This window comes from Meles meles, chromosome 8 (assembly GCF_922984935.1).
Source record: "Meles meles chromosome 8, mMelMel3.1 paternal haplotype, whole genome shotgun sequence".
NCBI lineage: Eukaryota > Metazoa > Chordata > Mammalia > Carnivora > Mustelidae > Meles > Meles meles.
The window spans coordinates 99,534,964-99,550,234 of record NC_060073.1 but is presented as its reverse complement, the minus strand read 5'-3'; the positions used below and the strand labels follow the sequence as shown (position 1 = coordinate 99,550,234).

General features: G+C 38.2%; 1 protein-coding gene across 1 annotated transcript; it reads right to left on the bottom strand.

The window, feature by feature from the left end:
* Positions 1-3,816: 3,816 nt before the first annotated feature.
* On the bottom strand, positions 3,817-4,752 carry LOC123948818 (olfactory receptor 8B12-like). Its single transcript, XM_046015957.1, has one exon. The coding sequence runs from the start codon at positions 4,750-4,752 to the stop codon at positions 3,817-3,819; it is 936 nt and encodes a 311-aa protein (XP_045871913.1).
* Positions 4,753-15,271: the final 10,519 nt, after the last annotated feature.

Below are 15,271 nucleotides of genomic sequence, written 5' to 3'. Positions count from 1 at the left end.
ATTGAGACATAAATAGCGGACAAAAGATAGAGATAGCAGACAAAAATGAGTACATACTGTACCATTCTATTCATATAGAAATCTTGAGAATGAAAACAAAAGAATGACAGAAAGCAAATTAGTGGTTGTCTCCAAAGCAGTAAGGGAATGGAAGAAGACAAGAGGGAGAGACAAAATTGTGGTGGTGGCTTTATGAGTATATATGTGTGTCAAATTTTATCAAAATTAACACTAAACATTGTAGTTAATTGTATGTCAGTTATATCTTCTTAAACCCTTTTTAAAGCATGAAAATAAATAAATATATGTCTGTTGAATTGAAAATACTTGTAATCCTGGTGCCTTCAGGCTTCAAGTGCTCTGTCCCTATAAAACATCAACCAAATAGAGGAAGGGGTAATATAAGCATAGGGTGAACCCAGAAGATCAGGAAACCCGAAATGTTGACAGAACCAAAGCTGCAATGAGTTTGTCATGTCTTCTTTCTCACTCATACTCTTTCATACTGCTGTTATTCTGACCTCAAGAAGAACAGTAAAAGATCTCTTAAATAGGACACAGCATTAACCATAAAAAGCAAAACTGGTGAATCAAACTTCAAAATTAAGAACATCTGCTATCGGGGCGCCTGTGTGGCTCAGTGGGTTAAAGCCTCTGCCTTCGGCTCAGGTCATGATCCCAGGGTCCTGGGATTGAGCCCCACATTGGGCTCTCTGCTCAGCAGGGAGCCTGCTTCCTCCTCTCTCTCTGCCTACCTCTCTGCCTACTTGGGTCACTGTCTGTCAAATAAGTAAATAAAAAAAATCTAAAAAAAAAAAAAAGAACATCTGCTATCAAAGGATATCAACAATAAGCACACATAGTTTGGGAGAAGATAGATATAGAGAGATTGAGATAAAGATGTGTGCATGCATTATATCTGTATATATTACTGATATATTTTACACATACATGCACATGTACATAATACATACATATACGTACTTACACATACATGTAATTACACATAGAATTTTTAATTCCTTCAAATCAAGAGGGAAAGCAGCTAACAACTCTATTTTTCAAATGGTCAAAAGACTTGAATAATTACCTCATGGAAGAAAATATTCAAGCACTCAATACATGCATTAAAGGATGCTCAACATCAGGAAAATTAAAAATTAAAACAAAAGACATTTTTCTTACACACACCAGAATGGATAAAATACAAATACTGAGTGTCAATGAGGATGTGGAACAACTGGAATTCTTGGACATTGTTGATAGCTGTGCAAACTGACTCAGATATTTTTTAAACACTTTGACAGTATTAAAAAAACTAAACATATGTCTACTCTATTATCCAGCAAATCCACATCTAACTATATATCCAAAAGAAGCTTTTGCATACTTCAATTAAAATGCATGTTAAAAAATATTTATAGAGGGGCGCCTGGGTGGCTTAGTCGTTAAGCATCTGCCTTCAGCTCAGGTCATGATCCCAGAGTCCTGAGATCAAGCCCCGTTTGCATCAGGCTCCCTGCTCAGCGGGGAGCCTGCTTCTACCTCTCCCACTCCCCCTGCTTGTGTTATCTCTCTCACTGTATCTCTTTCATCAAATAAATAAATAAAATCTTAAAAATTTTTATAGAAATGTTATTAACCATAGGGCTAAAACTTAAACTATTTTTTCATTAACAGGCTAAATAACTGTACGGTCTCATAATGGAATAACACACAACAATAAAAAAATAATATATCCACACATGCAATACTATAGATAATTACCACAGGCTTTATGCTGAGGAAAAGAAGTCAGAAACAACAAAGTACATGTTTATGTGAAGTTCAAATATAGGCAAAATTAACCTATGATAATTAGAGTCAGAATAGTGGATACCTTGGGGCGGGGAGGATGAGGGCAGATAGTATTTATGGCAAAGGAGCAAAAGGAAGCCTTCTAAAGTGGATGGAAATGTTTTACATTGTTATCTAGGCTGTGGTTACATATACATGTGCAAAAGTTCAGTGAGCTATACACTAAAGATTTGCACACTTTGCTATATGAAAGTTAGACTACAAGAAATTTTAAAGGATGGTTTCTGTTATTTTTCATCACCTACATTGTACTGCATACCCAGAATATAACCAATACACCAGCCCACGCCTAAATTCTAGGTCCCCTGAATTCAGGTAACTATTCAGTCCCATCTAAAGTACAATCCTCCCCAATGTGTTTCTTATTTCCCCTGCAGCAACATTGATCAGAATCAAAAGGCAAAATTAAACACTGATCCAAACTTCCCTTATTTCCCACTAGAAGTGAACTTTCCTAAGGAAAAGTTCATAAGTAAAAATATTTCCCCAGCACTTCATTTATCAATGCTTCCCAAAGAAATCTTACCACTAATGGTGAGTTTATATAAAAAAAAATTGTTCTTTTGATTTTTTTATATAATGCTTTTTTTCCCATTACATAATACTGTAGATTTATGAACTTATCCTGAGATCGCCATCCCTTCCCCATGTGCTCCATTATTAGAATATGATGGCTATCTCCAATGCCTGAAAATTCAGTAGCACTTGCCTCTCCTAATAAGCAGAAGCTTGGTGCAGCCCTGATAACTAAATATGTCCCGACTACCTGGTGCTCTGTTACATCCTCCACACCAGTGTCAGTTAGTAAAAATATAATGTAAGTAACATATGTAATTCTCAACCTTCTAATCGACACATTAAAAAAACTAAACAGAAAAATTCATTTTAATAATACATTTTATTAAACATAATCCAAAATGTTATTTCTACATGTTATCAACATAAAAAGTTGCCAGTGAGATAGCTTACATTATTTTTCATATTAATCCTTCAAAGACCTAGTGTGTATTTTACAATTACATTCCTGACTTGTTGTGTGTCTCAGGTTCAGCACTCAGTGCCATACACAGCTAGTGACTGCCATATTGGATAGTGCCAATTACCTTGGACCACAGCCAAGGTAACCCTTGAAATAAGACTCCAGATTCTTTCTGTTAGTCTTTAAATAACATATGACACCTCCACCACACACCTTTACACCCCATAAAATTAAATTTCTGTCCTCTGGAAGTTCTAATTCACTAAACTATGTCTGTAGGGCTCCACCCACCAAGTCAGTGGACACCATAGTTGCCTCTCTGAAATCTAACATACTTTCCAATTACACACTACAAAATTCATCAAACACTGATCTTGTCATTTTGCCAAGACCAACTCAACAAAATTTTTCACCTCCTACTCTCTTGCAAAATGTGATATATTAAAATTATCCTGTGAAAAGTGCATGAAATTACTGTGAATATATTCATAACTTAAATGTGCTAGGTCAACCAACATGTGAAATGAAATCTTCCAAGAAAGAACTGAGGCAAAAAAACATGGCATAGGGGAAAACAAACTGGATTGGGATTTGAGCAAGGATTTCAGTCCCAGCTCGGCACCAGGTAATTTTACATTCCTGGGCAACATATGAATGTTTCTGACTCTGCACAGTGTGATGTTTTATATAAAGGCACTGGATCAAATGATTCCTAAGCCCCATTCAATGTTGAATACTCTAAAATTGTACCAATTATTTTTCATAAAATACAGAAGAAAGAATTGGGGGATTTGGGTAGGGGAGAATCAGTCCATTTGGTAAAGAAAGTTAAAATTTCCTCTGACATATTGTTTAGAAAGAAAGCACTGGAGCTTGGATTCCTCATTTTAAAAAAAAGTCAGAATAACAATAAGTAATAGTAATAAAAACACGACAATATAAAAATCCTTGGATCTTTTATCTCAATTTCTAATATTTTTTCAAAAGAAAGTTAATCTGCCCAAGGTTTTCCTCAGGGCAAATTTGACATCCTTATTCCTCAGACTGTAGATTAATGGGTTGAACATTGGCACAACAATGGTGTAGAACAAGGAAGACACTTTCCCCTGGTCAAGGGGCAAAATAGAAGGTGGTTTGAGGTACATAAAAGCTCCAGATCCAAAGAAGAGAGAAACAGCAATTATGTGAGAACTGCAAGTACTGAAGGCTTTAGACCTGCCTTCAATGGAGCTAATATGGAAAATGCTGGAAATAATGAAACCATAAGAGATAAAAATGGCAACAATGGGCACCCCAATGCCAATGGTCACAACAATAAAGACAACTAGTACATTTATGTAAGAGCTGTTGCAGGAGAGCTCAAGGAGGGGAAGGATGTCACACATATAGTGATTGACAAGGTTGTCAGCACAGAAGGTCAAAAATAATATATTTCCTGTATGGGCCACAGCCCCAAACACTCCCATCCCATAAACACCCAACAAAAGGAGGAAACACACCTGAGGAGACATGGTGACTGTGTACAGCAGTGGTGTACAGATGGCAACATAACGGTCATATGCCATCACCGACAAGATGTAGGATTCAGAAAAGACAAAAAAACAAAAGAAAAAGAGCTGAGTCATACACCCTGCATAGGAAATGATGTTCTTCTTGGAGACAAAACTTATTAGCATTTTGGGGATGATGGCAGTAGAGAAACTAAAATCTATGACGGACAAGTTGAGGAGGAAAAAGTACATGGGAATGTGAAGGTGAGAATTCAGCCCAATCAAGGTTATCAGGCCCAGGTTCCCCACCACCGTGACCACATAGAAACCTAGAAACAGGAAGAAGAGGGGCATCTGGAGTTCTGGCTCATCTGTTAAGCCAGCGAGGACAAACTCTGTCACAGAGGAGGCGTTATCTGCGGCCATTGTCCTCTAGAAGGGTCTGTAAGGGAAAAAGAAACAAGTCACTGAGACAGAGAGAGAGAAGGCTACATGCCACAGAAGTGCAGGGAGTGACATAAAGAAGACAAGGATAAGAACGTTTACTGAGTACCGGCTCTGGGATAGGCGCTGTTCTAAATGCTGTGTGGCATTGTGAGTTATCCCCATTTCACAGATGAGGACACTGGACCTAAGTGACTTGCCCCAGTCCTGGTGCTGCTAAGTTACAGTAGAAGGTGAACTCGGGCAGTCTGGGTCCTGGAGTTTGAGCTTTTACCCCTCTGCTACAAGACAGACCAGGTCAGGCAAGAACTCACCTCCTTCAGCTTCCAGTCACAGTGCTGTTCTCCACTGGCTCTCATCCGTCTCTTTCATGGACACTCAAATGGCCCCAGTGAACAGAAAGTGACAACTCAGAGCTCAGACCCTCTGCTTCTGCTTCTCTACTTTGAGGATCAAAACCTCTAGTTGTCTTGCTGAGCTGAACTTGATCTGTTTGTGGCTTTGGCCCAAGTCTCTTGCTAGGCATGAGACAGCATCCTTTCCTAATGCCCACGGATATCAGGAGATAAGGAGTTTTATTCTGGAGTAGAAATCTCAGGGACGTAGTTACAGAGACTCCCTCAGGATCACTGCTCCAGAGACCCGACCCCCCAAGAAGGAAGAAATGTTTGTTTACACCCTTGATAATACTTGATGTGATTTTTAATGACCTGCGACTACATTTTTTCATTGTGATTACACCCTTTTAAGCTATTAATTATAGCAAGGCACCATGGGAAAAACAGAAATTACTACCTTGTATTGAACCCTTACCATGTATCAAACACTGTACTGATCCAGGACACCCAATGAAGGATTCAAAGCAATGCACAAAAAATAATGCCTTGTTTATTCCTCACAACAGTCTTATATATTAGACCTATAAATATCCACTTTAAAAATGAGGAGTACGCACAGCATGTAGGTTCCAGAATCTTGAGTCAAACTCTGATCTACCCAACTCCAAACTTCATAGGGTCTAGGGACCCTGCTGAGCTTCTTAAACAAACACAAGGTATTGAATGTATGTTACTAACAATGCCTAATTTTGTCTGCAGACACCACTTCTACCTACTAAAACTACTGCACACATCGTCAAAATAGTTCTCAGGAAATGATTTCATTCATACAGAGACTAATAAACTTTTACATGGCAACTTGCACTCGATGCCTCTTACAAGGGGCCCTTAATATTAAGGAAGACAGATTTCATACCCAAAAAATAAATCTTGATTTGGGGGAATTTAAGCTTCAGTGTGCCAGTGGATTAAATAGGTTTTTGGTCCTGGATTAATGACAAAAGTCCTCTTACAGAAGTTATGAAGTCAAAACACAAAGGCAGAAATCCATCTTCCTCCAGAAAAGTTCTGCTAAAACCACTACACGCACACTGTGTGTTTGTGTGTGCACACTCATCCGTGAGGACTTGCCCACCCTCAGACTCACCAGTGACAGTCCCTCGTCTTTTGATTTATACTTAGAATTAACATGTCCCAGAGTCACTCCAGTAATCCTAATCCTTGTTCTCAATCCCACTGCAAAAATGCTATAAACGGAGAAAAACAGTTCATTAAAATGAATGAAATTAAGCTCTCCTTGAGAACCAAGTACAGAGAAGTTGAGGGTTCTCTGAAAGCTCTAAGGGGATTTTGTTACCTCAGAGACAGTTGCCATGCCAACCTCATTTCCAAATGTATCTCAAACACGGCTTCTCTAAAGTCCTGTTACCTGATGACTTGTTCCATTACAGCAGAGAACAAAAGAGCTGTTTTGCCCTTTCCATTTGTATAGTACTCTTGCCTTTCCAAAACTGGAATCTCTGAAATGGCTTTCTTCTTATTAGTTTCAAACTTAAACTATATATTATAAATAAAACGTTACAGGGCATATGAAGATTTACATTACTAAAATGCCTTTGCATGTATGTCTCATGCATGTGCATTGGCTCTCAGACTTCTAGTAGACCATCAACGTTGCACAAGTATGGTCCCAAATCAGTCCCCACATATCATAGGATTCCCAGCTTCAATAAGAAGCACAAACCTGGCCTGAGAGAAGAGATGACACCTGACCTACCTCCACGTGAAATAGCTTCCTTAGCTCCTGAGAAAACAGATAGAATTCAATTCATCTTTCAATAATCATCTGTGTCTGCACCGTGGCTCAGTTAATTTTTTTTTCAATGCTCCAGGATTTTTTTTATTTTTACTTTTTATTTAAATTCAATTTAGTTAGCATGTATTATTAGTTTCAGGGCTAGAATTTAGTGATTCATCAGTTGCATTATAACACCTAGTGCTCATTATATCAAGTGACTTCCTTAATGCCCATCACCCAATTACCCCGTTGTTAAGTTGATTTTAATAAATGTATTTGGCAATGTGATATGTGAGGTTCAGGGATACAAAAAACAAATGAACTAACTAAACTAAACTAAAAAAAAAGAAAAACCAACAACACAAAAAGTAAAAAACATGGTTCCTTGCCAGAAGTTTACAGTCTGAGGTATCACCCATATAGACTCTTCTTCCTATTCCTGTCCCTTCATATCTCATATTTCCTAGGGTTCAGCTCTCAATTTTCCACACTATCTCTATCTCTAGTTCCTTTAATTCTTTTTTCAATTTTAATTCAATTAGCCAACATACGTAGTACATCATTAGTTTTTTATGTAGTATTAAGTGATTCATTAGTTGCTTCCTTAAATTTTTGATGAGCTCCTTCTTTTCATGGCTTCCACAATCTCTCCATGTAAATGGCTCTCAAGTTTGTGTCTTTATTTCTTCATTCTCTATTAAGTTCCTTCCATGTGTACCCAACAGGATTTTTTTTTCTGGATATTCCAAGAGACTGTCCTGTGGTCAGCTCTGAACTCACCAAGTATATAAACACATGTTCCTTTCTCCAAAAGTAGATGTTCTCTCCACCTCTCCATTATTTATCTGAGTGTAACCAATGATGAAGAAGTGAGAGTCGGATAAAGTTATTCTGAGCCTGGTTTTCCTAGGGCAGTCCCTCCAGAAATTATAAATAGCTTTCCCTTTCACTCTGAAATATATCCTAGTTGAGTGAGAAGTATTCGAAGCATAAGCTCCGGAATCTGGTGGACCACAGCATAAATCCTAGTTCTGTGTTTTAGTAGCTATGTGATCTTTCAAAATTTAACTTTTCTGTAAGTTTCTAATTTTTAATCTTAAAATGGGGAAAAGAACCACCACTCAAAGTGTGACTTTAATGAGTAAATGATGTTCCTTCCGGCACAAAGAAGATACAAGAAGTGGTTTATTAAAATGATATATTTTGGGGGTGCCTGGATGGTTTAGTGGGTTAAAGCCTCTGCCTTCAGCTCAGGTCATGATCCGGTTCAGGTCATGATCCCAGGGTCCTGGGATCGAGCCCCACATCGGACTCTCTGCTCAGCAGGCCGTCTGCTTCCTCCTCTCTCTCTACCTGCCTCTCTGCCTACTTGTGATTTCTGTCTGTCAAATAAATAAAATCTTTTTTAAAAAATAAATATTTTTAGGCATATTATTCTTAAATTTATTAAATAAATAATATTTATTATTTATTATAGTAGTAGTAATAACTGTATCCTTGGCTGAAAGCAGTTTCAGGATGGACTGGAACAGAAAGAAGCCAAAGGCAGGGAAATCAATTAAAAGCTTTACACGAGCATAGGGCACCTGACTAACTCAGTTGGAAGAGCATGTGACTGAATCTTGGGGTCGTGCATTCAAGTCTCACATTGGCTGTAGAGACTACCCAAAAATAAATAAAAATTAAAAAAGAAAAAAACTCTACACAAGCAGTGTAAATAAACAAAAATAAATAAATAGTGCCACATATTATGATATTATGATGAAATACCAAACAGGATTTCTTATCTATATGGCTTGAGAAGGAACACTAGAAAAGTGGCACAAATAAAATTTCGTGAATTTTCCAAGCCCAGCCTGTGATAGAAATGGGAAAATAAGGAGGTAGAAGGATAAAGAACTGGGTTTTAGGCAAGATCATCAACTGCTGATGGGATTTCCAAACAACAATGGTCAGAAAGAAGTAGAAACTGGAAAATCCGAGACTTAGTACAGGGAATTGAGATATGAATTGCAGAATCACCTAAACAGGGGAGATCACAGGAAAAAAAAAAAGGAAAATGGCTTCAAGGAGTTGTGTTTAAAGACAGAATAGTTAGAGGGGCACCTGGGTGGCTCAGTTGTTAAGTGTCTGCCTTCCCCTCAAGTCGTGATCGATCGCCAGGTCATGGGATCCAGCCCTACACTGGGCTCCCTGCTTGGCAGGAAGCCTGCATCTTCCTCTCACATTCCCCCTGCTTGTGTTCCCTCTCTCACTGTCTCTCTTTCTGTCAAATAAATAAATAAATAATCTTTAAAAATAGCAAAGTAAAATAAAAAAATAAACCCTAACTATAGTCCTTATTTCCTGGGTGAACCTAAGTAACAACCCAATTAATACTTAGTGTCCCACTCTAAACACAGGAAGAAATAAAGAAATAAAATAAAATAAAATAAAATAATTTAAAAACAGGATAATTCCAAACTGGCAGAAATTTCTGAGGACTGAATTATACTCCCATGAATATTCATTTAGTAGATATTAGTTGAGTTTACAAAATGTCAGAGAGGTCAAGGTAGAGAAAAAAAAAGATTTTTAATTTTATTTATTTATTTGACAGAAGGAGAGAGCACAGCAGGGGGAGCAACAGAGGGAGAGGGAGAAGCAGGCTCCCTGCTGAGCTCAATCCCAGGACGGGGGGATCATGACCTGAGCTGAAGCCAGAGGCTTAACTGACTGAGCCACCCAGGCACCCAAGGTAGATTTTAAGAGTAAGGGATAGGGGCACCTGGGTGGCTCAGTGGGTTAAAGCCTCTGCCTTCAGCTCAGGTCATGATCCCAGGGTCCTGGCATCAAGCCCCACATCAGGCTCTTTGCTCAGCGGGGAGCCTGCCTCCCCCCCTCTCTCTCTGCCTGCCTCTCTGCCTACTTGTGATCTCCGTCTGTCAAATAAATAAATAAAATCTTTAAAAAAAAGAGTAAGGGATAAATAATGTTGATATAGGAAAGAACATTAGGGTTCGAAGCCGATGGCCAAGAAAGAATTCTTGAGACATCTTTGGTGCAAAAAGTTGATTTTATTAAAGCTCAGGGAAAGGACCTGTAGGCAGAAAGAGCAGCAATGCGGTTCGTGAGGAGTAACCCATTTTATGCTTTCAAGTTAGGAGGGGGTTAAAAATAGCATTAAGTCTCTAAGGAATTTTGGAAGCAAGATTTCCAGGACCTTGTGGGGGCCTAGCTATTGTCGGGAAATGGTCATTTGTTATTATCTAATAAAACCTTAGTCATGAGACCTTTTAAGATGTATATTCTTGGGCCATATGTCTGGAGGATGACTGCCGAAACGTATCTTGGGGGTTTAGAGGTAAAGGAAGTTTCCAAGAGAATTTTTATATGACAAGATCCTGGGGGGATGTCAAGCTAGGATTGCCTTTTGCCCTTAGCAAAGTATTAATATCGAGACAGTTGAGTCCCTAGAGGAATGTCACACTGCCTGTTTCAAGGACTTGCCAGTGGGCTGTAGGCAGTATGGAAATTTAATAATTTTTCTTCTGCCTTTGTTTCCCACATCAATATTACCAAGGATGCAAGGGGAAAAAAAGAACTGAAAAACAATCTTGAACTAAGGCATTGTCTTGCAAGTCTATTCACTATTCTTCCATGTTACTCTTACTGTGCTTAGTCTAATACAGCCTTATACTATTCATTATTTCAAGATTATAGTCCAGAAACCCCAACTAGATTAAAAGCTTCTTCAAGGAAAATCCTTGGTCCTATAGCTTTGGGGTACACTAACACACTGAGTACCAATCAGAGTGATGAATACATTATAGAGCTCTTCAAAAACTTACTGAATGTGATGGGCTTGCATGGATATAGTGCCATGAAAAGCCATATGGCAAACCCATAATTCCCAGGATAGTTTTTTACTGTCTGAAATAATTCATCAGTGGTCCCAATAAGCAGATTTTTGATCCCTACCCCAAAAAAAGTAATATAAACCACACATAATTGGGTTTACTAAAACGAAGCTTGAAACCTTCAATATGTTGATAGTGCTGTCTACACAATAATGCCAGAAGATCTCTGCCTGTCAAGGTCAAGCTGTTTGTAAAAGAAACTTCTGCCTTTCTTAAAGGTGCTGGCAAAGGAAAGTTTACTAAGTGGCACAAGTTACTGCAAAGACTACACAGAAAGTTACCAAGCAACTTAAAATTCTGCAGAACCAAGTTCTTTCTACCCACCCCCCCACACACACACACACTCAGGGGGTTAAATTCAGGAAATGTGCTAATTAGTAAAGTTGTATTAATTAATATACAAATACTGTAAAGTCTATCATTTGCAAGAACTGCAAAGGGTTCAAAAGAAATCAGTGTGCTACGAAGTACAATTTAGGTAGAATGAATCGGGACAAATCCAAAATGACCTTCAAGTGTGGTTTCACAGAAAGGAGAAATGTAATTTGATGGGTAGTAACAGAGAGATTGTTCTAAGCTAACAGAGACTTGTTAATCTACTAATAATTATTAAATTAAGTGCCCTACATGTACAAAGAAATGAAGCAATGTAAAGAAAGTAAAATGCATGGGATCCTCTAAAATCTTACTTGCAGCCTTAAAGATCCTGCAGTTTCTAAAAGATCTCTGGAAAGGAAAGCCACATACCTTCTCAGTGGTATGTTCCCATGTTTTACAAAGCTTTCTCTCAGGAGCTTCATTTTGGTAGCTTAATTCTTGTCTGCAAGAACCATAGGCTTTGAAGACTGAAGATCTGGCTCAGGTCATACACTCTTGGACAAGGCACTGAACTGCCTTTACCTGGAAATTTCTCCTCTATAAAAGGGATAGATGAAACCAAATGCTGTTAAATTCAGTGAATACTTTCCAGTACTATTTTACCTAACACAGTGATAGCTGACTTCCTTAAATACTCATTTTCCTTTCCAAAATGGAAAAACAGTATTTTCTTTCATATGCAGGGAAAAATCCAGTTGCCCCCTACTGTGTGTCTTTCTCCTCTAAGCGTCCTTTACTCCTCATACAGAACACTTCATTCTGACACTTCTGGCCACCCAATGTGTGGGAGTTTTCCCCCACAACAATGAGCAAGTCTCCGTGACACCAGCTGGGTATCCTACAATTTAACTCAGTTCTGACATTGCTGGATGACACCTAATCCCACAAGTTAGAGGCTCAGTCCCACAAGAGTGCCCTCAACACAAACATACACACACTCTCTCTCTCTCTCTTTCACTCTCTTCAGACACTAGTCCCAAGACCAGGTTATCACCTGTGCTTCTAGCAACTGGCTGATCCAAATACCCTCTCCTTTGGGTTTGCTTAATTTGCCAGAGAAGCTCACAGAACTCAGGGAAACATTGACTTATGTTTACGAGTTTACTAAAGGATGCAGGTGAGCATCCAGATGGAAGAGATGCAGGGCCAGGTGTGTGGGAAGGCCCCCAGAGCTTCCATGCCCTGTTCAGTCATGCCAGTCTTTTACCACCTCATGTTCATCAACCCAGAAGCTCTCGGAACCCTGTACTCTGGGGACTTTATGGAGGTTCCATCATGTCAACATGTTGATCATTGGCTCCATTTTCAGCCCTTTTCTTGAGATAAAGGGGGGCAGGGCTGAAAATTCTGAGCTTCTAATCATGGTTTAGTCTTTCTGATGACAAGCCCCCCATCCAGGAGCTATTCAGGAGCCCACCAGAGCCGCTCATGAGAACAAAGGACACTCCTATCACCAAAGGTTTCAGGAGTTCTATGCCAGGAACACTTTCTTTTTGAAACACGTACCTATCTTCTGGCCACTTCTCCATTTCCTTCAAGAGTTAGATACTGATATTCCCCAGGGTTCCATCCTTCATCTTCTAATCTTGGCATTCTATTTGTGCTCTCAAAGACCCTGTCCACTCCCATGCCTGAAGAAATTCCCCTCTGCTAAGGACTTCCAAACTTGTATTTCTATTCACATCTGAACACTGAATAGACACCTAAAATTCAACACATTAAAAAATTATATCACTACCTTCCCTTGAGAATTTTCTCTTCCTATATTCCCTGTCTTAATAAATGATACTTTTGGGCTTTTGGGCACCCAGGCAAAAAGACCAAATTAACTCATAAGAGAAAAAGAAATCATACTGTTGTTACATGTTTTCACAACATTAATGGAGTAATAGCTTTCAGATACTCTAAAAAATTAAATGTGAACCAACGATGTTTTATACATAGCCAATCTGACTTCAAATACAAAAGCTGTAGATACACTGCTATTAACTGATAAAAACCTAGTAGGGGATCTTGTTGCCATGAGCTTTTCCTAAGGAAAAGAGTAGACAACAAGCTCTAGATTACCAAAATATTGGACAGGCATCAGTAACATTTAATATTTATCTACTTGTAAATCTAAGAGTAGTGGTTGCCAAGGGCTGCAGGATGAGGGAAATGGGAAAATATTGGTCAAAGAGTTCCTTATCAGATGAATAAGTTCTGGGGATCTAATTACAGCATGGTGACTATAGATAATTGTACACTTGAAATCTGTTAGGAGAGTAGATCTTAACTGTTCCCACCACTAAAAAAAAAAATGGTCACTATGTGAGGTGATGAATGGATATGTCAATCAGCTTGATTATGGTGATATTTCACAATATAAGCATATATCAAGTCATAATGTACACCTAAAAATATTGTACAACATAAATATATATAATTGTCAATCATAGTTCAATAAATCTATAAAAATAAAATATAATAATCAAAATAAGCAAGGTTAATTATTTTTCAAAAATGAAGCCCTTCTGTTTGAATGTAAAGGAAACAGTTAACTAAAATTAAACAGGTTTCTTTTTTTAGTAAATTCAGTGTGTTTGGTTTTGGAGAAATTTCTGTTCAATGCAGAAAGATGTAAAATAAAGTCTTTTATGATAAGATTTTAATATAGTTCATTATACACAATGACAAAAAAACTAATGATGAATACTGACCATGTTGGTGGTGACAGATGCCAAAAGTGATGAGGTTGGTGAAGGTGATGATAACATTGATGGTAATGATCGACGTGGTCATGGGAACGATGATAATGCTGATGAAGCTAAAAATGTTCCAGGGCTGGCAGTAGGCAGCAAGCTTCCCAGGCTGTAGGGTAACTCCCTCAATGGAAGAAAAATTAACACACAAGGGAGATGTCATTCATAGTACAAAGTCTACACCCAAAGACTAATTGCCTTCAGAGAGGACCAAGTCTCTGGAGCGGTTATATCCCAGGAGAGGTTCTGCCTATACATAAAGACAACCAACACTTCCAATCTCAGTGACCCAGTTTTATGACTATGTTGGCCCCTTTTACTGGAAATAGATGTAAATCTGGTGCCTTTCTGTTTTCTGATATTTCTTTATTGCTAAAAACGAACCACCACCAAAGACTTCCAGGTAGCAGGGTTGCAGTTTTCCTCAAACCAGGTATCCAATTATAGTTTTAAAGCAATTATGTAAGATGAGAACAAAATATCTTCCATGAATTTGCATTTCTAATTCAGACCTTTTATATATACTATTTCCAATCATATATTCCCCTCCCCAAGTGCTTTTTCCCACTTGAAAAGGAAATATAGTTGTTTGTGTGATTCTGAGTGTTGTCATGTAGCAAGTCTGAGCTTCTGGTGACCTGATAAAATTACTGGTAAGATTTTTAACAACAAGAAATTTGTGGATCATGGATAAGTTAGCTAGAGGATAAGAGGAACAAACTTAGATTTCTGTTGCCCACAATTTTCTATATAATAGGAAAGGTGCTCCTATCAAGAGGCAAGAATAAACACTGCTTCATAAGAGTGTTCTGTTTTATACCTAACTTTGATTCCTGGTATTGATATATTTAAAGTGGATTTTCCATTTCTTATCATTTTAGAAGACCAGATTCGATGGATGGGGACATGTAAGTCAGCTTGTAAATCTGTTATCACTATCTAGAAGAAATTTATCTCTTTTTTAAAAATTAAAACAAAGTTCAAAATTCTTGCTATTATTAATGACCAAGAAGTTAAATACCTCACTGTCAGTAATTTAAGGTATAAAGTTTATGATAATGCAGACTTCCTTGTCTCCAATATAACAATAAGCACAACAGTATTATTGCTGTTGCTGATCAAGTGAGCCAATGTCTTTTAATGTTATATAAGAAAGCAGGTTATGGGTGCCTGGGTGGCTCAGTAGGTTAACCGGCTGCCTTCAGCTCAGGTCATGATCCCATAGTCCTGTGATCGAGTCCCACATCAGGCTCCCAGCTCCACAGGGAGTCTGCTTCTCCCTCTGACCTTTTACCCTCTCATGCTCTCTCTTTCTCTCTCTCTAGAATAAATAAATAAAATCTTTTA

Bases quoted from the DNA above. Each gene is read 5' to 3' on its own strand.
- LOC123948818 (XM_046015957.1), bottom strand. From the start codon at position 4,752: ATGGCCGCAGATAACGCCTCCTCTGTGACAGAGTTTGTCCTCGCTGGC.